General features: G+C 34.6%; 1 protein-coding gene across 1 annotated transcript in view; it reads left to right on the forward strand.

Moving 5' to 3' along the window:
* The window catches only part of COL11A1 (collagen type XI alpha 1 chain), a 284803-nt gene that overhangs the window by 197130 nt on the left and 61838 nt on the right, over positions 1 to 25835 (forward strand). The window contains 8 exon segments of the mRNA XM_021000146.1: positions 143 to 250; positions 3401 to 3508; positions 4457 to 4510; positions 7055 to 7108; positions 7745 to 7852; positions 17316 to 17369; positions 22669 to 22722; positions 25638 to 25691. Of these exon segments, the coding sequence (XP_020855805.1) occupies positions 143 to 250; positions 3401 to 3508; positions 4457 to 4510; positions 7055 to 7108; positions 7745 to 7852; positions 17316 to 17369; positions 22669 to 22722; positions 25638 to 25691 (594 nt within the window).

A 25835-nucleotide genomic window follows, 5' to 3' on the forward strand; every position in this document is an offset into this window, starting at 1 on the left:
TTTATCTTTCAAATTTTAAATAATCTTCAATATATTTATTATGTTATTTCAGAGAGCTAGGAAATTAATTTAAAAAAAGACATTTTAAGCTGGAGAGCACTAATTTCTTCATTATTAATAATATTTCTTTCTCTATTACCAGGGCTCACCAGGAGAACGGGGTTCTGCAGGTACAGCTGGTCCAATTGGTTTACCAGGTCGCCCAGGGCCCCAAGGTCCCCCAGGTCCAGCAGGAGAAAAAGGTGCTCCTGTAAGTAATTTCAAGAAGAAAATGTAATAGACTGTTACCCTTCAAGCGTTATTACTTTTCATTCAAGAATATTAGTTCTTCACATTTCACTGCCTTTCCTCTGCATATGTGCACAGCATAGCAGCCCATCTCTCTTTCTATTTATGATCTAGAAAACTTCAAATTTAATTAAAGAAGATCACATTTTCCCACACTTTATGAAACTCTAATACCTGTGGGGGAGGGGATTAAATATGGTTGGTTATAATCACAGTAGTCTGATTTTTTTCTTTAAAAAAAAAAACAAACCCAAATTGTGGTTTTGATTAAAACTTTATACCCTGCTGCTTCACATTAGAAAAAATGTGAACTTTTCCTTCTTTTGTAATCCAATTTAATTATCAATTTTTTCCACATTCTGTAATAGTTTCCTTTAGCAGTAGGTGTCATTCTGGAATAATGTATACTTTGCTCTCCTATGAGTGAAACTCAAATCTTCTGCTCAATTATTTTCTCATATATTGATTTCATTTTTAATTTCTTTTAAACTTAAAAGTCTGATAAGCCATTTTCCTCTCTATAATCATTGTGTTTATTTATTTTATTTTATTTTTATTATTTTTATTTTTTATTTATTTCATCTTTTAGAATTTGGTTCCTTTTTTCTTGCTTCTGTTTTTGATAGACATGATACCTTAGAGAAGCTCTCCTTGTTCTGAACCCTAAAAATAAATGCCAGATCACACAGACTCAATTGAACCCCCAGATGTACATGTTGACCAAGGGACCACACTATTTACATCTGAGTATTTTATAAATAGTTAAGTCTTCAATAATGCCAAGAAATATATCAAAGTGAATGATTAACTGATGCTAATATCAGTTACCTTTTTCACTCAGAAAATTAAAAGCCTTTAAACCCCAATAGACCTTTCTTCCCCTTCCCCCCAACCTCCTTGTTTAGATAAGCATAGACATACCTTCTCTATGTTTCAGTTTCCTTATTTGTAAAATTGGGATAATTATTCTTGTATTACTTTTTTTTCACTTCTAAGAAGTTAATAAGAATAATGGGATGGGATCACTAAACATGTACATTTATTTGTTTTTGTAACACTGAGAAAAATCATATACTCCTTTGGGAGAAAGAAGAAAATGGCATTATATCTATGCCTATATCCAGAGGTATAATAGCCAGCATTTTTATAGCATTTATTATGTGCCAGGCACTGTGTTAAGTGCTTTGCAACGATTATCTCATTAGATCCTCACAACAACCCTGGGAGGTAAATGCTATTATTATCCTCCTTTTACAGATCAGGAAACCAAGGCAGAGTTTAAGTAACTTGCCCAGGGTCACACAACTAGTGACTTCCTGAGGCAGGATTTGAACTCAAGTCCTTCCAACTACAAGTTCTTCATTCCATTCACTGTGTCCCCTAGCTTATTAAGCACCTACTATTGTGCTGGGCACTAGGAATAAGAAAATGAAAATGAAAAACCATACCTGCCCTTGAGTAGCATGAGCTCTGGAGTCAGATTCTCTAGATTTAAATCCCGCTTGATGCTTACTACATTTGTGACCTTGACCACTTTACTTCCTGTGCTCAGTTTCTTCATCTATAAAATGAAGAGATTGAGCTAAATGAATTCTGAACCCCCACATACCTCTAAATCTATGTTGTAATGCTTGAGATGCTACATTGTACTGAGGGATACAACATTGTGGGTCATAGATTTTGAGGTGGAAGGAACCTTATAATTTATCTCATCCAGTCCTCTCACTCTACAGACGAGGACACTGAGGCCCAGGGAAATTAAATGACTGAGTTACCCAAAGTCTCACAGATTGTAAACGACCAAATCCACACCCCTTAAGGGCAGATTCTGCATTATTCTCAGTGTACAATTCTGTGTACCTTTTGACGTTTAAGTGCACGATACTGTGAATAGGGGGGAATGCTAATAATGAAAGGAATCAGGAAAGGTTTATGAAAGGAGCTATTATCTGAGCCAAATCTATAAAGAAACTGAAGATTCTAAAGTGGTGGAAATGAAGACTGAGTGAATTCCTAGAATTCTTGAACGAAGGTAGGGAGAAGAGAGATGGGTCATCAAGTTCAGAAAACAGAAAATATACTGGTTTGGAAGTAGCATAATATATATAAAGGAGAGGGATATGAAATAAATCTGGAAGATAGGTTACAGCCAGATTCCAAAGGGATTTACATGTCAGAAGGAGGAACGTTAATTTAATCCAGGAGGTAATAAGGAACCATCAAAAATATGTAAGGGAGTCATACCCACATACACACCTCATACACAAATATACATTAGTAATGCATACACATATATATGTATTACATATAAACCTTATATATACACATTATGTACACATATAGATAACTACACTTATATGTGTGTCAGTGTGTATATATCTGTGTGTGTATACACATATGTGTGTGTGTGTGTGTGTGTGTGTGTATAAAGAGAAAGAGAGAAGGAGAATAAGAATTTTTTTAGGGTAGTTGTTTTCAGTATATATTGGAGACAGGAGAGTATAGATAGATACAAGCAGACCAATTAGGTTAGTGCATTAATCTAAGTGAGCAGTGATAAGGGCCTAAAATATGGAAGTTTCAAAATCACAGGTGATCAAATGTGAAGAAATTCTAATTACATAAAAACAGCAAACTAGCTGATCATTTTGAATTAAGCGATATATGAAGAAGCAAAATCTCAAAATAAGATAATATATGAAGGATTTATTAAAATTAAAAAAAAATTTAAGGACAGCAAGGCACACAAAGTCACTTTGTAAACACTCTCAAAACCAAATGCTGAGATTCTCTATACATCTCTTTTCTACAGTATCTGACATTTAAACAATAATAACTACCCTGCTGACTGGGAAAGATCCATAATTTCTAAACATATGCTTGTTCCACTAATCCTAAGAAAACATATAACCTTTTGAGCTGTGATTGGTTACTGCTTTCTATTTGAAATGCTGTTTGATCAATGAATCAAACCTCTTCCTTATTTAATACGCTAAAAGACTAAAAGACCCATGTCTTCTGGGGCAGTAGAGAAATTTGATGCCAGGTAGCTAATTAACAAAGTCCTTGTGACCAGCTTAATGGTTTCTTGTCTTTTTTTTTTTTAACACAGGGAGAAAAAGGTCCCCAAGGTCCAGCTGGAAGAGATGGGGTACAAGGTCCAGTGGGTCTTCCAGGTCCAGCTGGCCCTGCAGGCTCCCCTGGAGAAGATGGGGATAAGGTTTGTGTCTTTAATTTTGGATTGATACACCCTGGTAAGGTTTTGATTTCCTGTCATAGACTTTTGGGTATAATTTTCATTGAATTAGATGGTAGATCAAAGCACACCCCTTTTTTTAAAATTTCAAGTGCCTTCCTTGTGTTCAAAAGCTATATGTCACAGGAGATTAATATCTAATCCAAATGCTGTTACACCACACAGCTTTAAGAAGGGTAAAAGAGCAATGAGGGAGGTGGTAAAAAAGAAAATCCACATATTTGATATGAAAGCTCATTATTTTCTTAAATGTTGTCTATCATAATGGGAAAATAAAATACAGTTGTCCTATACTTCTGCAACCAGTAGAATAACAGATTCAGACTTATTGAAAAATTGGTTTCTCTAAAAGCCTTTAATAAGAATCCCAAAGCCTTGGTTTCGAATATATGGATGTATTCCTTCGTAACTTATCAAGAAAAAAAATGTGTTTGGACCTGATTCATTTTCTTTCATTACTATGCTGAATTACATAGTATTTTCTGGTGTGATTATTTGGCAATGTGGGTTATGTAAGTATTTTAAAATGCTTAGAAAAAAGGCATAATTGTTGAGTTGTATACAGTTTAGTTATTCTATAAATTGAGACATTTTCAATATTAGTTCCTACTAAGTGGATATGAGACAAAAGACAGTTATCTTTGTTTGAAAGCCAGTTGTAGTATACTCCTAAGCCAAGTCAAGCCTTGATTTGCCATGGACTGGTCAATAGTAGGATTAATTCAGTAACGTAAACTGCAAATATGTAAAAATTAAAAAAATAAGGTCCCTTTGAAGTTCTCAAGTGGAATTTCAGAATTAAAAAAAAAGTCATATTAAATTGAATATTTAAAGATACTGACTACAGTTGACTTGAGTTGAATAGAAGGTCAGAAATTCTAAAGAATCTTAATATTGGTCTTTCATTTACAGGGTGAAATTGGAGAACCTGGACAGAAAGGAAGCAAAGGGGACAAAGGAGAAAATGTGAGTTTTTAATATCATTTCTGTATGTGAGGTTATTTTTTTTTTCTTTTCCCTTCAATTCTTTTATAGTCTTTTATTTGCAAATTGTGTCTTGGAGCTTTTTACCCAAAACACAACTTGCTTCCTTGTCTAGGGAAATTAACAATATATAAACCTCCCATCTGATAAATGCCACAAATTATTAGACTATAACTGAATCTTTCCATTAATAATAAATAACAATAACAGTCTTTATATATCATTTTAAAGTTTGGAAAGTTCTTTATCTATATTAGCTCATTTGGACTAGTATGGTTGAAGAGACTGCTGTGTAACACATAATTAAAACAGGTATAATTGTCTAAAGTATGTTTTTAAAACCTTAAAAGTTCAAGAAGTCATCAAACAGTAGACTAATTGGGTAGGTTAGTATTATAATATCCTCCTAACAGGTAGATGTGTGTAAGATTAATTAAATTTCTCAAGGTTACATAATTGTCCTCCTGAGATCTACTGAATTACTAAAGCATTAGTAATTGTTATGCTTAAGACTATAAAGTTAAATGTGTAAAAGTTAAGTTGCAGAAAGATAAAGCTGGAAGATTGCTTGAGCTTGGCATTCTGAATTCCAGTGGACTAAGCCATCAGGGTGTCTACACTAAATCTTGCATCAATACGTTAAGTCCACCAGACTACCTAAGGAGGGGCAGATCAGCCTAGGTCAGAAACGCATCAGGTCAAAGCTCCAATACTAATCACTGATGACATTGGATCTATGAGTAGCCCCTGCACTTCTAGCCCAGAAGAGATAAGAAGACGATAAGTCTTCTTAAGTGAACAATAATGTTTTTTCGAGCATATAGCATTAATCCCTACACATTATATATTCATTATTGTCCTCATTAATTTAGAAAGCTGGAATTGGCTACATTTTTTTTGTCATTCTATGTGCTACTTCAAAATATAAGTTTTGAAAATTTACCTTCATCTGAAAACCTTTCATGACTAAGCCTCCCTCAGGAGTGGGCCCACTACCTACCTTCCCTTAGGATTCCACCCCCCCCCCTTACTATATATTCCAGCTCCACTTGAACATTTCCTTGTTTTGTCTGGCTTTTTAATTTTTTTACATGAATGTTGTATTCCCAACCAGATAAGAAGAGCTCAGATAGCAGAGACATATCATTTATTTCATTTTCAGCTTGAACAAAGCTCTACTAAGAATATGCACATTAAAGCAATGACATGAACTGGGACAGCTAGGTGGCACAATGGGTGGATGACACACCAGGCCTCAAGACAGGAGGACCCGTGTTCAAATTTGGCCTCAGACACTTACTTAGCTGTGTGATCCTGGGCAAGTCACTTAACCTTTTTTGCCTCATCTATAAAATGAACTGGAGAAGGAAATGTAAAACAGCTTTAGTATCTGTGCCAAGAAAACCTCAACCGGGGTCACAAAGAGTTGCACACAACTCAAGTGACTGCACAGCGACAACAGCAGCATGAAGGAATAGTTAGGGGAGAAATGTGTCCGATGTGTAATACTAATCCTCTTCTTTAAACAGAACCTTGAAGTGTAAGAAGGGACATATTTTAGGATTAAAATTACGGCAGGCATCAACTGTGCAATGTGTGAATAAGATTTGATAAGTATTCAGTGGATGTGAGGCTGGCCTCCTAAGCTTTTAGGAATGTTGCTCACCATTACAAGGCCCTGCAATAGGAACATAAGCAGAGTTAAGACAAGGCTGAGATTCGCTACACTGTATGTGTACTGCCTCCGTTGTCTTAAAAGAAGATGCTTCTGATCTGATCGATTGTTGTGCAAGCAGCCAGATAAATGTTTGAAGATCTGTGCTGTATACAGTATGATTTTCTTTTAAAAAAAAATACACTTTAGCTCTCAAACTACTTGTGTTGTCTGATTTTTTTCTGCACCTTTGGTAAGGTTTTGGAGTTCTTCAGAAGAGAGCTGTATCTGCATACGAAACAGCATAACTATGAATATTAATATAGAGCCAGGTGGAGGCATATCGCTTACTGTAGACAATTGTGGGTATACTAAACATGTGGAGTTAAACACAGTGAAACTTAGACACAGTGGAAAAATTGCAAGTTGTTTTTTTTCCTCACAAGAATCTTCTATCTGCATCACCCTTGTCCTAATGTTCATTTAGAAGTCACGTTACAGAATCATTTTAAAGGGCTACTCCTCTCCTCTCCCCATTCCCAAGTACCTGTCATTAATTTAAAAAAAAGAACCCGATATTTTGAAGATTTTCAAAAGATAATGTTCAACTTGGTTTCTGTTTGCATGAAATCCATTTTTAAATGTCCTAAAACATTACCAATGTAAGTACCTTCAATAAACAACAATTTTAAATTGATTGCAGCTATGCAAGTCTGAATCTCTAAGAGCTGAACGAATAATGGTTGACTGCATTTAATGTAAAAGATGTCTAGGCAACATTTCTTTTTTTTCTGCAAAGAAATGTGGAAATTACTTGAAAGACCTCCATCATGCATATATTCTGAAATTAATGCTGCTCTATCTCCCTACAGGGTCCTCCTGGTCCCCCAGGCCTTCAAGGACCTGTTGGTGCCCCTGGAATTGCTGTAAGTATTCCACTTATTATAGCAAATCTAAGTCTCTATAGTTCTTTGATCAAATTTATGAGCCAAGAAAATAGGCTTATTGTTTTATTTATTTTTTTTGTCTTTTAAACACTGAACACAATCTATATCACTAGTCATAATCACCAACGCTGCTCATAGATTCACTTGCTCACAATAAATATGATGTTTTATTATTGTTGTCGTTTTGTAGATAAAGTTTCACTTTAAAATATTTAATAGAGAGTTATATACCGAGTACCTGATACATTCAGAAGAGTGATTCTTGGATAGAATTCTTATTTATTTATTCACATTTTCCTCAATGTAATGATAAAATCTACTTTAACTCTAACTTTAAGCTATTTCTAACCAGTTGAAATAGGCCGTACCCTAGCAGGGGTGGGGACGGCAGTGGGGAGACTGGAAATGACCATAAGCAAGAATGTATATCAATATCAAACATATGCTAAAATCTGAGATACTTCAAACCAGGACAAATGATTTTATTCCTATCTGGATAGCAGATATTTGCAGGCACTTAAACATGCCTCCTTTCTATAATTTTAATGATAAAATAGTACATAAACTCTTTGATTTGTGACTTTGTTTTTTTTTTTTCCCTTTGTAATTCCATAGGGAGGTGATGGGGAGCCTGGACCAAGAGGTCAGCAGGGGATGTTTGGCCAGAAAGGTGATGAAGGTGCCAGAGGATTCCCTGGTCCTCCTGGTCCTATTGGCCTTCAGGTAAGATATTTGCCTGGTGTTTTTTGCTCTCAACATTAGTAGTTTTGTAATTATTTGTAGTTCCTATAGATTGTAGCACCAGATTTAGAGTCATTCCTCCCCCTCCCCCCCACCTTCTCATCCAACCCGTTACATTTTAAGTAAATCACTCAAAGCATTTGTACTCTTCCTTTATGTTTAAAAAAAAAAGTGACCTCTTTATTGATCTATTTCACTGAGACACTGTGAGGAGAAGAATTAAATTATACCTATCAATTAATCAACAAGCATTTATTAAGCATCTAGTATTCAGGGAGTGGGGAACCTGTGGTCTTGAGGCCACATATGGCCTTCTAGGTCCTTGGGTGTGGCCTTTTGACTGAATCCAAGTTCTACAGAGCAAATCCTTTTATTAAGGAGATTTGTTCTGTGAAGTTTGGATTCAGTCAAAGGGCTGCACTTGAGAACCTTGAGGGCCACATGTGGCCTCCGAGGCTGCAGGTTCCCCAACTCTGTATCTAGATCCTATGTTAAACTCTAGGGACTAGAAGAAAGCCTGCTATCAATTTATGAAAAAATCTGGAATAAATTGCAATATGTGAAAGGAAGGAGTTATAAATTCCATTTAAGTCAATGACTAAGACAGAGATTTATATGAAATTTATACATATATAAATGCATTTTATGAAACATATTCACATATATGCAAACACACATATACACACGTATATATAGAGAGGGAGAGACAGATAGGATATTTAAGCTTCAGAGTCCAAAAAAGAGGTGTTTTGTACAAACATTGTAATTTTGTTGGTTTAGGTAATAATAATAATTTTAGCATGGAACACGAACAGTATCTACTTGCTTATATGAAGGTACAAATTATCTGTGTAACAGATAAGAAAGATTTTCTTCCAAAATCTGAGTCATGCAAACAATAGCACCGTTAAAGACTAAAGATTTTCACACAATGCCCTTGAAAATTGAAGGTAAAGAATGGTGGTTCCTGATTAAATGCAGCACTAGCTTGAGGCAGATCAGAGGGAAAATAATTATTCATATGTGCACTTTGTCATTCCTTGAAATATTAGCAGAATTAGTTCTGACTTTTCCTGCATGTTGCCTCAAAATAGTAATTAAGTGGTGAGGCAAAAGAAGTAGGCATAGAAGGAACAGATGTCACTTTACTCTCTTTTATACCTACATTTTTACTCATGAGGAATAATACTCTAACTTATTCCCATTACTTACAGAGAGGTGTGGCAAGAAAATACTACATACTAGTATAATTGAAGACTGGGATACTGTCAAGTAATAAATATTTTCTTCTAGATTGTTGGTACATAGGGTTCTGCACTCAGCAGGCTATCAATATGTTTTGTGAATGAATGAATGTTGAATCTTTAAAATTTTTATTAAATTGCTTTGACTTAGAGATATTCTAGCAGTTTTTCCCGAATATTTAAATCAATCAAAATGTGAATGGTATTTAGTTCTGAACTTTACCATCCTTTTTTTTTACCTTTCTTTGTAATATTTGCACTTGGAGATCATAGAGTGTTTAAGAAAACTGAATTATTATAGTATCACATGCAGCTAATAAAATAGGTACAGCTATATATAACACACACCATGAATAGTAAGTGTGGTATGACTGTTTTGTTATTCTTAAAGAGGACCAATGACATCACAAGGGTGATGACTTATACATGAATTGGATTTAAATGAAGGAGAGTTGCACAAAAAGTCTTCTTGTATGTTGTGACTAAAAAATGAACTGCGATAATGCCCACAGCAAATAAGAAAAATGAGTAAATTTGTAAATTTTGCTATGAAGGGTAATAATTTCTTAGTTCAATTAGGAATGTGTTCCTCAAAAGTAAATACTATATTTTAAATATGTATTTTAAAATTTTTTGCATTTTAAAATATAGACTTTTAGAGCTGGGGAGATACAAGGTTTCAAATTCATAGTCCTAAAAACTCAAGTATAGGGCAGACTTGAATGAATGCCTTGAAGGCAGAACAATTTATTTTAAGGCTCATATATTGTAATGAGTTTGCTGTGGACATTTGCTATTATAACAAATATAAATCAGTTGTTCAGCATTGTGTTTTTGTTTGCTTCTTTTTTACAATTCAAACTTCCAATTTAAGTTACAAATCCAATTCCAATTCAAGATCTAGTTCCAATTATCTTTTTAGATCAAAATATGATTTGAACAATGTCTTACACATTGCAGATTCTTGATTAATGTTGGCTGGATTGCAGTATTAAAGGCTAAATATTATTCATTCACTCATTTAAATTCTGAAAATCTATTGATTTTTAAAGGGCATATATCTAGAAATAGAGGCATAGTGATTTATGAATTATGCCTTCCTTTGAATGAACTGGTCCATAAGGCAAAATCACATCATATGGGCTAATAGTTAAGAAATTCTGTCAAGAAAAAATGCAATGATCATGGTTAGCAACAGATACTCAGAGAAACATTGATATTTCACTGTAATTAAATACTTCCAGCTGCATTGAAATGATGTTGGTTGTTATTATCCTAAGCATGCCCCCAAGAATTATTATATTTTACAGAGGGAAAAAATAACCACAATCTTATCTCATTTGTAGTGGCATGGCAGAAACTAAATTTCCACTTTTCCTTATGCCACAATTGCTTTGGATAACTAGACCTATTCATCTAATTTAATATTGTCTTAAGATGTCATATAAAATATGATCATAACATGAAATAATGATTGGGTTCAATTAAGTATTCCCAGTTGACCTCACAGACAAATCATTTCTCTGAGGCCCTGTATAAGCCAAAACAAAGGTTTGAGCAAATCTAAGACTGCATTTAGGCTGGAAGTTGTTTTTAATCATATAAATCAACTGTTAAAAATAGCAATTACTTGCCAGTTGTCTAATAGTATAACATTAAGATAAATATTGTATTTGTATGTTATTAAATTATCTATTTTAGTTATCTGTGCTATCCATATTCATTCAACTCTCTGCTCCATGTTGATTATAAGGATTTACTTCATATTTTACCTCTCTAGTGAGAGGTTTTAATTCTCAGTTTAATTAAATCCAATCCAATCCAGTTCAGTTCATTCAACATGTTTTAATTGCATGGATAGTTGAAGCTAAATAATTTCTGCTTCATTTAAGAGTTTGCTATAGCCAGACCATGTATGACACAAAAATTTATGAAGATAAAGACTTAGCACATTTGGGGGGGCAAAAAACCTTTATAGGTATAAATTGTTTAGCAGGAAATCAGAATTATAAATATCAAACCACTACATCAGGTGTACTTCTAATTGGTTAAATACCAAATGTTGAAAGAAGTCAACTATTTAAAGTAGGAAATTTCATTTAACAAGTTCAATTTTGTAAATTTTCTATTTTGTTTGAAATGGACAGGTAAATATATATTCAAAGGAGAAGTGAGAAATCATTAAAGTCTGTTGTTTTTACGCCCATGGATTGAGAAATCAATACACAGTAGTAATACATATATTTGGTGACTGAAAAAATAACAATTTGGTTCAATTGGCCTTAAGAGTTTCGAAAGAGTTGTTACCACATTCCAGGTCAATAAACTTTTAATGATTTTCTAATGAGTATAACACTGAAGATGTATTCTATGATTTCTTATTTTTTATTGTTTATCATAATGAGGAAGCTTCATGTTGAGATATTCAGTGCCTTGAGGAAGAAAAGTAGCAGAGTGGATAGGGGACTAGACTTAGAGTCAGGAAGATCGAAGTTCAAATCCAGTCTGAGATACTAGCTATGTGACCTTGCACACATAGGACACACATTTAACTCCTGTATGCCTCAGTTTCCTCATTTGTAAAATAGGGATAAATAATAGCAACCACCTCCAAGAGCTGCTATGAGGATAAAATGAGATGATATTTATAAAGCACTTTGCAAATCTTAAAACACTACATAAATGCTACCTAGATATTGTTATTACTTTTAAAGCATTGGTTTGGAAAAAAAAGAACTTTAACTTATGCTCAAGACTGATAGGTTCCTATTAACAAAGTGAGGTGGTGATTATCAGTCTGTTGTTAAGATAGAAACAGAAAGCAGGGAGTGAGCTGTTTTGTAAGCTCAGGAGTAAAGGCTCAAAATTCTATTTGTATCAAGGGTTTTGAAGCTCATGCAGATGGGAAACCATCTCCTACAGCTTCAAGTAATAGTTTTCTAAGTTTTGATTCCCACAGCTTTTAGGAGGATATCTCTTTCCTCACCCCTACTTCTCTCTCTTCCTCCCTCCCACACATAATGCTAGTCTTCTGATTATTAACCAAATTATAAAATTAAAGGGAATTTTACATCTAAGATTGAATAAAGCTGTGAATAATTGTTAAGCTATAAAAACCTTCTGAAAAAAAAATTTGTTCTTAGAGTTTCTGTTTGTATTGATTTCCTAAACTAGGATTTAATTAAAAAGACTTCTGTTTGGTAGACTTTACGTTAATTAGACTAGTGAGTAAGATGAACTACATTAGGAATTAATATTAAGAACAGTGTTATATTCTACTAATTATGGGACAGATTATATTGGAGCAGACATCATACAACTATGGGAACTCTCCAGGTATCCAACCAAAAAGAACAGTTCAACATTATGACAAAAAATGCATATATATGAAAGGCAATGTGGCATAGTAAAGTGGACATCAAAGTCTGGGTTTTAAGTCCCACATCTGAATCTCTGAAGGGGCAACTAGGTGGCACACTGTATAGAGTGCTGGGCCTGGAGTCAGGAAAACTCATCTTCTGGAGTTAAAATCTGGCTTCAGATACTTACTAGCTGTATGACCCTGGGTCACTTAACTCTGTTTGCCTCAGTTTCCTCATCTGTAAAATTAGCTGCAGAAGGAAATGACAAACCACTCTAGTATCTTTGCTAAGAAAACCCCAAATGGGGTCATGAAGAGTCTGAAGAGTCAAACATGACTAAAAAATGACTGAAGAACAACTGAACCTCTGACGCATACAGATGTGTGATACTGGGCAAGTCACTTAACCCCAGTGTCTAATCTGCCATGGGAGAGAAATTGTTCTCACTCAAAGTTCTTTGTGCAAATGAAATCAAAGTTTGATCTAAAGTATGTATATAACACATTAACATATGAATGTATGTACCAACCAAAATTTTGTTGTTGTTCAGTCATTTCAGTCTCTTTGTGACACTGTTTCGAGTTTTCTCAGCAAAGATACTACAGTGGTTTGCCATTTTCTTCTCTAGCTTCTTTTACAGTTGAAGAACTAAGGCAAATAGGATTAAGTGACTTGCCCAGGGTCACACATCCAGTAAGTGTCTGAAGTTAAACTTGAACTCATGAAAAGTAACACTGTGCTAGGTGGTAAAAGACAAAAATGAAGCCTTCTTTGCTCCTAAGAAGTTTACATTCTTCTGGGGAAACAACAATATATAAGTGTATGCAAAATAAATAGAAGGTAAGTTTTTTAGAAGTACTAGCTACTGGGCAATTGACTGCATGTCAAAGGTGCCTCTTGAGTTGAGTTGTGAAGGAAATAAAGAATTCTAACAAACCAATCGACAGGCATTTTTGTGAAGTTCTGGTAATATAAATAAAAAAGCAAAACTGTTCCCTGCCCTCAAGGAGACTGCATGCTAATGGGTTAGAAAACACACATAAATCACTATATAAAAAGATGAATACAGAGTAGATGGAAGGTAGCCTTAGAGGCCACCACTTCTAAGTAACTAATAACTAGTTTCCATTACTAAATCTGATGTGTCTGCCCTTGATATATTTTTTTCTTTGAATAATGTCAGTCAACTAGGATTATTGAATGCCGTCTATGTTCTAGGCACTGTGTTAAATCCTAGAGATACAAAGAAAGGCAAAAAATAGTCACTTCTCTCAAGAAGCTCACAGTCTAATTAGACGATGAGGTGGAGGTGACAAGCTTGGGGCTACTAACAGTCTCAAAGCATAGAGATTAAAGGTGGAGTGTCATGTGCGAGGAACAGAAAGAAAGCCAAGGTGGCTAAACCCGAGTAGTGGAAGGGTGGTCATGTATAACAAAGCTAGAAATGTCAACTAGGGTTAGGTTGTAAGGGGCTTTAAAAGTCAAACAAAGAAGTCTCTCTTTAGTACTAAAATTAGTAAGGAGCCATTGAAGTTTATTGATTAGGGAATTGGCATGGTCAAACCGGTACTTGAGGAAATTCCCTTATACACATGGACATGCATATATACATAAATGCATACCCACAATAAAATGTCTACATTCATACATAAGGACGTGCATGCATAGATAACTACATGTGAAAATATCACATAGAGTCGTCATGCAACAGCCTGATTAACCACACACTACTGGCCTATTCCAGTGCCTCATTGTGACCTGGACATGACCCTAGGTTCTTGAAAGCTATTCAAGAGTATTAGTACTTGACAGGTACTTCCAAACTGGAAAGACTTTGAGTATTGGCCCAGCATTCTGCTACATATTGTTTCTGAGAACCAGCCTGACTAAATTGGGAGAGACTCATCTCCAAGCTAGCCATATAATGATGAACTTTTGTGGCCACAACTATAGAAAACTTTCTACTAATTCATAGAAAGACTGTAGTCTGGGTCAGTGGAAGGAGAAACAGAATTGTTGAAATTACATTTATTGCAAATATAATACTGATGAACGTTCCATTGATATTGGTTGCCCTCTTTATCTGGTGCAACATAGACATAGAAAAAAAGAACCCTGACTCTGGAGTCAGAGCCTGCCATTTCCATGCATTATCTGAAGGGCCTTGGGCAAGTCACTTAAACTCTCTGTGCCTCACATGGTCCTCCTTTGTAAAGTTAAGGATTTGGACTAGATAGCTCCTATGCTCCCTGCTGCCTATAGATTTTTGAGCTTGTGATACTGGAAAATGTGATTATTTCTGTCATGTATACACAATCATTACACTATTGAAGTTTAAAAAGCATAGCATTTCTAGTTCATGACCTGCTCCTGATTACCTGTGTGGAAGGCGTTTCCCCTCCCCAAATGTCATCTGTAAAATGAGGGTGTTAAACTAGACGATCTCTAGTGTTCAATCCAGATCTAGCATTCATTATTCTAAATTAAAATGTCCCTTATTGTATTTTAGTAAACCTATTATCTCATTTAGGGTTTTAGGTTTAATGCCAATCTGTCTATTAGCTTCTAGAATATTGGCAAATATAAAATGGAAAACAATATCATTTTTCATTATTTATATTTTCCTTTCTAATTCAGATTAAGTAATAGTAAATAGACAATCATAAGAACTATGAAACACACACAAAATATATTGGAAAACACACTTAAGAATTAGCAACCCTTTTCATTTTTTTAGAAAGAGAAGTTGGGATAGTATATACTTTATCATACTTCTGCTGTGTAATTGATCTTGTAAATTACTACTGGATATATTAGATGCTTTTGTCAGTTTGATAATCAGCAATCGCAATGAAAAATACTAGCATTCAGCTTATATTTGCAATAAATGTTCATTGTCTTCATTTCTACATAGCAAGTAGTAATTACCACAAAGGAGTGGGGTTAATCCAAGAAACAAATTATTTTTTAAAATGATATTTTCCTCTCAATATCACACATTAAATCACAAAACTTAAAGATTCCAATAAAATTAAAATGCTCACAATCACAGTTGCATTCTCTAGTTGAGTCTTCATGATAAAATATATAATAGTAATTCTAATAAATATAATCATCAAATATTTAACATAGATATTAACTTCAAATACATGGCGTGATTCTTTCAATGAATGTTTGTTACCCTTGTGGATAAAAAGGAAAATAATATGATGAGAATTTTGAGGCTAAACTCATCTTATTTTTTGATGATCAGTTAAGTTCCATGACAAATGACTTCAAATGACTAGGTATTAAACCAAATTCTCTCAATGCATAAATTATCCACTGGGAACAAGTTGAGTCCCATGGAAAGCGGATTAACATCAGAGTACAATTTAGCAAATTTAGTTTATTGCAAGGAGATAATTTTACTCATGATATCTCTATTAATCTTCATCATGAGGCCATTCTGTCTCATTCAACTCAAATGTAATTCAACCTTAATTAAAAAAAAAAAGGAGGAATGAATATCTAAGTCTTTCTAAAGGCCATTTCTTTAGAATGTCACTATGTAAGAGTATGAATATAGACATAAACAATTCTGACAGATAAGATATGAGTAGCAAATAATTCCCTAATAGACCTACATAGAAAAAAACAAAATCAAACATCTGAGTAAGGTAAGTGAAAATGAAAGATTAGGTGATTCTTGAGGAATATAAAGTATGTATTTTCAAGCTTATGAATAAAATGAGAGACATAAAATTAGATTGTAAATCATGATGTTTAGTGATTCTTTAACTCATCATTGACTTCACAAAAGTTCAGGTAGCCAACCAGAAACTGAATTCATAAGAACTGATCTCATGCATCTGAACAGCCAGTCAAGAAACCTTTTAATAGTAATGAGATTGACGTAGGTCTAAAAAACTGAAAATCTTGTAAAAATAGAAGACTCTTCTACCATTATGGGTCTTCAAGATAGTTATAGAAAAGTTTAAATCAGGAAAACGATTGTCTTTGTAAATGAATGTGTATGCTTTGTCTTGTCACAAAACACAAACAGTGAAATCTAACATGTTTCCCTTTGGATATAATAAATAACTCCGTATTTGTAGAATTAGATTTGAGATTTGTCTCTGCTACTTGTTTGTTATTTGACATGATGTAGTGGGTAGAGTTAGGGTCAGGAAGATCCAGGTGCCTATCTTTCTTTTAACCTTTACCAACTTTATTACCAAGGATGGTACTTTTAACCTGGCCTAACCTTATGCAACTGTCTAAGACCATAACTCAACTTTGTACAATGGAAAGAGAACTGGTTCTGTATTTGAACTAATGTTTTGCTTCTATGTATAAGATCTTCTATGAGACACTTTCCCTCCCTAACTTTCACTTTCCTCATCTGTAAAATAATGAATTTAGATTTTATATCTTCTGCTGTCCCTTCTAGTACCCTTAGCTACCATAACTACTTAGTGTGGAGGAGTTCCCAGGCCATGAAAATCACAAGTTCTTCACTTATCCACCTTAGCCAAGTCACTTAATGTCTTTGCCCCTAATTTTTGTCATCTATCAAGGAGGCACAACAATATCTATTCTATTTCCCTCACAGGGTTGTTATGAGGGTTAAATGAGATAATATATGTTAAAAGTCCTTTGAAATCAGAAATTCCCTATAGTACAATTCAAGTTACAAAAATTCATCAAAGGGATTACTTCCATCTTCTGAAATCTTTTGTACAAATTATCATTTACAGTTTTTTTTGAGTGTGTGAAAACAGATAGACATTGTCTAAAAGAAATGTGTGCTGGTCATGGAAAAAAAAGTGACTTTCTTTTTCTATTGTGTTTCATTAGGGCCTGCCTGGTCCCCCTGGTGAGAAAGGTGAAAATGGTGATGTTGGTCCAATGGTAAGTTCTTTAATAGTATATTATGCTAGTGAATTTATATATATATATATATATATATATATATATATATATATATATATATAATGTGCATCATATATATATATATATATATATTCTTATAAACAATAAAGTATAATGAAGTTATGAAGTTATTAACCTTTTTCATCAGCCCGAAACTTAGTTCTTCCAAAATATTTCCCTCATCCCTCTTCTGTCCTATTCTTTCTAGTCACTCAAAAAAATACATGAAATATATACACACATGTATGTCTATCTATATAACTGCTGTTAGGTTAATATGTTCTTATATATTTCTATGAGAGACAACCTGTTATGATGACTAGAGTTCTGGCCTCCTCCATTCCAGAAGATCTAAATCCTATCCCTGACACATCTACACTGTCCCTCACCAAGTCACTTCATGGTTGTTGACACGTATTGGAACAGTGAGTTTTCTCAATGAAACCTCTTTTCCACAAAAGAACAAACAAACAAACAAACAAACAAACTTCAGATCCAAACTAAAATAGCAGTCAGCCTGATAGCAGCTAATACTCTCTTAGGCTTTGCAGCTGAGGGCATGTGTGGGGGAGGGAGAGGAAAAGAAAGGAATAGGCTAATATCCACATCAAGGGAAGGACAGTTAATATATTTATATTCTATGTGGCTGTTTAATCTTCTATTCCCCAAACTGTTTATTTAACTAAAGGATTCTGCCTTTATTTGAGTTTTAGCACTTGCAAAATATAAGAATTATGAAATTCAAATAGAATCAGGAAATACCTAGCTACTTCCTTTTATTATGGGTTCTATTTAACTTGGAAATTCCTAAGTCATGGGAATTAAAGGTTAAACAGAAATTTAGCTAATAAATGTGCTAATTGGTTTTCCCTTTTCATGTTCTTGGGTCGATATTTAGTCCTTTGTGTTTCCCCTATATCTCAAATAGATCATAACCTCATCAAGGTCTGGGGCTATGTCTTGAATGTCTTAATAAAACAAAAATCCCCAACCCAGCCCATAATAAATCCTTAGTCAATATTGTTGACTATCTGAAGTTGATGGATGACTGATTCAGCATGTCTTGTTAGCAACAACAGATGGGTATCAAATTTCTTTTTGTGATATTTTTTTTCTCTTCTGATTGCATTGTTGCATTCTTCTTGACTTGTTGTTTTAAGGTCCAGATAATAAGTAAAAAAAACGGTGGTAATATTGGTAGCAAAGAACTAACCAAACAAGAGTATTCCTATTTCCTATTCTTCTTTTTAATCAGTCTTTATTTTCAATTTGACAAAGATCCCAATATGTAGACTAGATCTCAGTATGTTATTTCTAACAACAAAACAAACCAAAAGTACACCAAACACCTTCAGCAGATAAAAGATAGTTTGCAGACCACAGCCACATATAATCCAAAGAAATCAGTTGTTGTTTTTTTTTTTAAATGTCTCCATTCCAAAGATACGTCATCAGAATAATTTTCTACCTTTCCTTTTTCCAGGAACGATGGTTGTGGTAACAGCCCACTCATTCACAGATAAAAAGGATTGTGGCCATGTGTACATTTTTTTTTTTTGGTAAAATCTTTGGCATTTGTCAGAAAGAAATTCAGAAATAGCGGTTTCATCTATCGTGGTTTAACTCTTAAATGTTAACTAGGGGACAAAATATTTATAGCATATAACTTAGAAATTAAGAAGTTTCTCAACTTCTCTATACTGTATCAGGCTTTTCATATATCTGGACAAAAGAAGGAATTTTGTATGATACCGTTCATTGTCCCATGTACTTTCTCATTCCCTTGTCTGAAGAACTAGATTCACACATAAATGCTGGACGTTGGTGATTTGGAACTAAAGATCAAAGCCTATTAGGAGAATGTTGCATTAGAGAAGAGAATTTGCCTTTGTCCTTTCCCTAGCTCATCCCCTTTTCCTGTAGTACTGAAACTTCCTGTTTGCTATCTGAGTAGCTTTTTTTCCCCCTCGAATATAAGACTAGTCTTAAAACAAAACAAAACAGATTTCATTAGCCCTATGGGTTCAATTTTCATCTCTTTGCAGATTTCCAGAACTATATATCCAGCACTAGTCTGTTTTCTGAGCTCTATTCTACAGCTCCAGTAGGGTATCCAACAGACAATTTAAACTCAACATATTTAAAACAGAGTTCATTATTTTCATCACCAAACCCTTGCCTCTCTTGAACTTCGCTATTACTATCAAGTAAACTACCAAGTTACTATCACGTCTTCCTATTCACCCAGGCTCACAACTTAGGTATAACCTTCAGCTCACTCTCTTAGATTCAGAATATATTCAGTGAATTGCCAAATCTTGCCATTTCTTCCTATTCTTCACAATACCTCATACATAAGTACCCTGTTCTCGACTCACATAGCCTCAATTCTAGTTCTAGTCCTCATGGCTTCCCAGCTGTATTTTTTAATGATAGGCTTTAAATTCATTTCCCTGTCCTATTCCCATTTTAATTCCTCATCCCCAGAACTGCCAAATGATTTTCCTAAACATGGATCTAATCATGTTAACCCTCTGATCAATAAACTCTAGTGCCTATCTGTTATTTGCGCGATCAAAAAAGAAGACTCGTGTCTGGCATTTAATACTCTTCATAATCTTAACTCTTCCTATAGTTTCAGGCTTCTTAAACTTTATTTCTGTAATACTCCATTACAAGAGTAAGCTTAGTTTAAACCTAAGAGAAATAAAATTTCTCCTAAGGTCCATTCCCTTCTCTGCTGCCTTAGGGAACTTACTTTAGATGAACATTTATGAGTTTAATCACACTTGTGCCGAGTTCCCAAGGAAAGAAACTTCCTAACATTTAGACAAAAGTTGGGTTCCCTGATTAAATTATTTTTTTTTCCTAGTTAACCCCTGGGTTTTGTGGTTAAGCTGTCATTTAGGTTACTAGAAACATTTGGGTAATAAAACACCCAAACACTAATATAACACAAATATTGTCTCTGAATTAGCAGGCACCAGGAGAAGTTAGGGAGACAGCAGGCTACCCTCAGTCCTTGAATAGATTGGTATATGGGTGATGTTAGCCTGATTCTTTTTCTCTGACATGCCTGTAGAACCAATGGTTCCACTCTGTATCTCCCTTCTTTGCAACCATTCTTAAATATATGCTTTAGCTAATAAAATATATTGGTCATAATAGTCAATTCAGAATAGTATAACACCAGTGGTACTAAGGGATATTATATGATTATCCCCTATGACATCATCTTCTAAAAGAGAGGAACATGGTATAAATATCTATAATGTCCTTAAATTTGTTTTGACCTGTCATATATGACATTATCTCAACCCTCCTTACATAAATATTTTAGCCTAAAAGAACATCTTACAGCAGTAAGCTCAGTTGTACCATATCTTCCTCCTTTCAGCATTTGGCTTAGACCTGCTGGTTCTTGGCTTAGCTCTATGTGACCTCATTCCTTCCTCTTCATTTCCAGACTCTATCTGGTTCGAATACACCTTCTCATTTTAATACAAATTCCCAATGGTTAGAGACTCTCAGGCAATAGTTATAATTGATTTAAGGACTCGTATGGCCCTGTGGGTTCTCACATTGATATAAAGACTTGTCTTTACCTAACAAAGGTAATTACATTTAAATGGGCAGGAAAATCAATGAATCCTTCCCCTTACTTTCTCACATTCTATTTCCTATCTCTATGCATTTGAAATGACTGTCCCTCCTGCCTGGAATGCTCAGTCTCTTCATCTCCACTTCTATTAATTTATTTTTAGTTTTCAACATTCACTTCCACAAGATTTTGAGTTCCAAATTTTCTACCCATCTCACCCCTCCCCCCACCCCAAGACAGGGTGCATTCTGAATACACTTTCCCCTAATCTGCCCTCCCTTCTATCACCCTCCTTCTCTTATCCCCTCCCCCTTCTATTTTCCTGTAGGGCAGGATAGATTTCTATACCCCATTGCCTGTATATCTTATTTCCCAGTTGCATGTGAAAACAATTTTTAACATTTGTCTTTAAAACTTTGGGTTCCAAATTTTCCCCCTTCCTCCCTCCCCACCCGCCCTCATTGAGAAACAAGCAACTCAATACGGGTTAGACATGTGTAGTCATGCAAAACACTTCAATAGTAGTCATGCTGTGAAAAATTAACTATATTTCCCTTTATCCTATCCCACTCCCCATTTATTCTATTCTCTCTTTTGACTGTGTCCCTCCTTAGAAGTATTTGCTTCTGATTAAACCCTCCCCCTATCTGTCCTCCACTCTATCATCTCCCTACTCTCTTATCCCCTTCCTCCCTATTTTCCTGTAGGGTAAGATAGATTTCCATACCCAATTGAATGTATGTTATTCCCTCCTTAAGCCATATCCAATGAGAATAAGATTCACTCATTCTCTCTCACCTTCCCCCATTTCCTCTCCATTGTAAAAGCCTTTTCTTGTCTGTTTTATGTTACTTCATTTACCCCATTCTACCTCTCCCTTTCTCCTTCTCCCAGTATAATCCTCTCTCACTCCTTCATTTTATTCTCCAGATATCACCCCTTCATCTTCAACTCACCCTGTGCCCTCTATCTATCAATCCATCCATCCATCCATACACACATACATACATACATACATATAATTTTTTTCCCCTGGAAAACCACCATAGCTCCCCTTGATTCAATCCCCTGAGGTCTGCTCCAAGTTCACTGATGCTAGGTCTTTTTTTGAGTGGCCCATGCTGAACTGTGTTCCTCACCCAGCCCAGCTCAGTAGACTTTTCCAATCAATCATACAGGTTGTCTTGGGATGGAAATTTGTTTCACTCTGTCTTTTTGTGGATTCTCTAGAATTTGTTTAGAGCCATTTTTACAAGTATTTGGAGGGATTTGGGGGAGAGCTCAAGTAAGTCACTGCTTTTACTTTGCCATCTTGGCTTCTCCTCCCTTTCATCTCCACTTCTTAAGTGGCTTCTTTCAAGTCTCAGCTCAACCACTTGAATCTTCCTCCTAAGGTTATTTTCTGTATTCTATGTACCTTTTATGTACTTATTTATTTATTTGTGATCTCCCCTAGTAGATTATAAGCTCCTAAAAGGCAGAGATTGTTTTTGTGTTGTTTTTTTTTTGTATTCCCACAACGTTTAACACAGCACCAAGCACATTACAAGCATTTAACAGATGCTTATTGATTGATTAGTTGGATTTGCTTTTTAATATTTAATAAATTCAACTTTAATATAATTTTAATCTTGTGTTGTTTTTGACATTGTTTTAATAAATATTCTCCTGTTGCAGGGTCCACCTGGTCCTCCAGGCCCAAGAGGTCCTCAGGGTCCCAACGGTGCTGATGTAAGAAATATTTTGTTTATTTTTAATTCAATAAATGTTTAAATTATTAATAAGATGGTTTCTTATTCTTTTTGGGTAACTGAAGTATTTCATAACATACTGAAGATTTGTAAGCTGGAAGGGAACTTAGTCATGATCATCTGGTGAAGTTCATACATTTTCATTTTATAGATGATAATATTAAGGTCTAAAAAAGAATTGCTCAAGGTGACCCAGCTGGTAACATCTCAAATATAAATACATTAGATGATTAGTAAAGCACACACACACACACACACACACACACCCCGAGAGAGAGAGAGAGAGAGAGAGAGAGAGAGAGAGAAAGTGAATTATCTTTTAACTTATAAGAACTAAACCAATAAAATTAGGCCATATTGTATCATATTGTACTGGTTTTTACCAGAAGTCAGTTTAGACTAATAGTGCCCCACCATTGGCAACAAGGGATACTATGTGGTTGTCCCCTGGGACATCCACCTCAACAAGGGAGGAATGTTATAAATATCCCTAATATCCTCATAATAATGTGTATGGGTTTGGAATATATGACATCCTAACCCTTTTTAAATATGTTTTAGCTTATAAGACATTAGAGCAGTGAGTAAAATTTCTATTTCATTCTTTGAAAAATTATTTTCTTTTACTTGTCCTACAACTATCTCCTTGAAGCTTCAAGGTTTGTTTCTCAATACTTCTATTATTCTTGAACTTGTGAAATAAAGCCATGTTCAGCCTATCCAAATCCCCTGTGAGTTAACAAACTTTGAAATTTTCAGCCTTCATGGTTCCATCATGAAGAATTCAGATCTGTTTAACTGTTCTCAATGGAAGATCCTGCATTATCTTAGCAGTTGTCCTTCAATGGACCTTTTTCAATTCGAGGCTTTCCTCAAATATGGCAGTTAAGAATAAATTCAGACAAATCTTCAGAATTGCATTGACCTAAGCAACAACACTATTGAAACATTAGTTATGATGTTCTTCATTGAAATCGTATAAAACTTAACCAGATAATGATGGCAAAGTGGCTAAACTGTTTGACTTTAAATCAGAAAGATCTGGATCCAAACACTATCCCTAACATTTGTTGTGTGTCAATGGGCAAGTCAATAAACCTCTATGAGTCTCAGTTTCCTAATTCGTAAAATGCAAAACATGAAGAGTTACTACCTAGTACTTAACACAGTGTCTGTTTATGGATTGATTGACTGATAAGGTTTATGTATATAGGAAAGGAAATAATATGTGCACAATATTTTGTAAATTTCAAAATACTATAAATGAGTCAGTAATTTCCCAAAATTTTTAATTAAAAAGCACGATGTTAGATAAAAATAGTTTACAGTGGATAGTTATCATGGTGTCTTTGATAGAAGACTAGACTTGTAACCAGGAATACATACATGGGTTTGAATATCCCATAGACACTTACTTGTGTGATACTAGTCAAGTCACCAAATCTTTCTGGGCCTCAATTTCCCCATCTACAAAGTAAAGAAAATGGACTCAATGACCTGTAAGGTCCCTTCTAGCTCTAAATCTATACCAGTGCCATAAATATAAACAGCAAAGAGTCAAGTGCAGGGGCAGTGTAATTCATTCATGACATACAGTCAATTCTCAACCTTTGTGTGAATGATGTTCTTAGAGAACAGTGCAAAAGTCAAAAAATGTGAATGTTGATACATTGAATTGATTTGATACATTATGGGACATTGGGGGTTAGGTTCCTGCAGCAGGTACAAGCTGTAATCTTTCACTAGAGACTATTGAAAATACACTTTTCTTCATACAATTATTTATAAAAAAACATTAATTCTGATAATATGTACTTTTCTTAACATCAGTGACTATGATATAACCCATAAAATTCAATGCACAAAGTAAAGTTAGCAACTTGTAAAACATTTTTTCTCACTAGTAATTTACAAGAATTTGGTGACCTTTTGTGCTAATATCTCAAGTTGAAGGAAAAAAAATGGGCAATATTCACCTTTCATAACACATGAAATCTATAGTACCATAAATATTGTACAGCAAATAAAATTCTTAAAACCATTTTTTTAACCTGAATCTTGCCTACCACCATGTCAGATGGCAATGTGAGGGCATTATACTATCTACTATACTGCTGTAAGTCTCTTTATGTTAGCTACCCTTTAGTTATTTCTTTTGGAAAATACCAAGACTGGTGATGTCTGAACATCACCTTAGAGCCTAAAGGACTTATGTTACACTTTGGGGGCATTATTTCAATACAAAATCTGAGGGTTTTTTTTATTGTTGTTTTTTTGTTTTTTGGGGGTTTTTTGCGCTTTTTAGTGAGGCAATTGGGGTTAAGTGACTTGCCCAGGGTCACACAACTAGTAAGTGTCATGTGTCTGAGGCTGTATTTGAACTCAAGTCCTCCTGATTCCAAGGCCAGAGCTCTATTTACTGCGCCACCTAGCTGCCCCACAAAATCTGAGTTTTAAAGGCAAACAATGAATATATAACAAAGGGAGAGCTCTTTACCCTACAATGGTAGAGTGAACAAGACCACTGAAGCACCTAATAGGTTATTTCACAAACTTGTGTGCTTTGCACCTCTCACTTTTTTTTTCTCTGCTGAGCATATCCATGAATATGCACAGTTGCCAACATGAAAGTGAAAATGAGATTATCAATAAAATAATAGGAATACTTGAAGTCACAAAAGTAAAATGATGAATGTTGAGGACTGATTGTATATACAAGTAAAATGACATCAGTCAGGGAGAGCTTATGCAATGTGCATATTTCCACTTGCAAATCTATTTAGCTGCTGATCACTAATTAATACAAAGAGCTGGATGTACATCTTATAACTAAAATATAACTTCCTCTTTCTATTTATTTAGATATCTCATTAATTTATCTTTTCTGTATTGCAGGGTCCACAAGGTCCCTCAGGATCAGTTGGTTCAGTTGGTGGTGTTGGTGAAAAGGTAAGGAAATTACTAAAATCAGAACCGAGACACTTGATTTTGAAGAGAATAGAAGACTTGAATGGGGAAAAAAGGTGCATAGCTTTAAAAAAAATTAATATGATGGAAACAGTATAGTCCTTGACACCTGTCAGTCACAATGAA

This window comes from Phascolarctos cinereus, unplaced genomic scaffold, assembly GCF_003287225.1.
Source record: "Phascolarctos cinereus isolate Bilbo 61053 unplaced genomic scaffold, phaCin_HiC Scaffold_5;HRSCAF=322, whole genome shotgun sequence".
NCBI lineage: Eukaryota > Metazoa > Chordata > Mammalia > Diprotodontia > Phascolarctidae > Phascolarctos > Phascolarctos cinereus.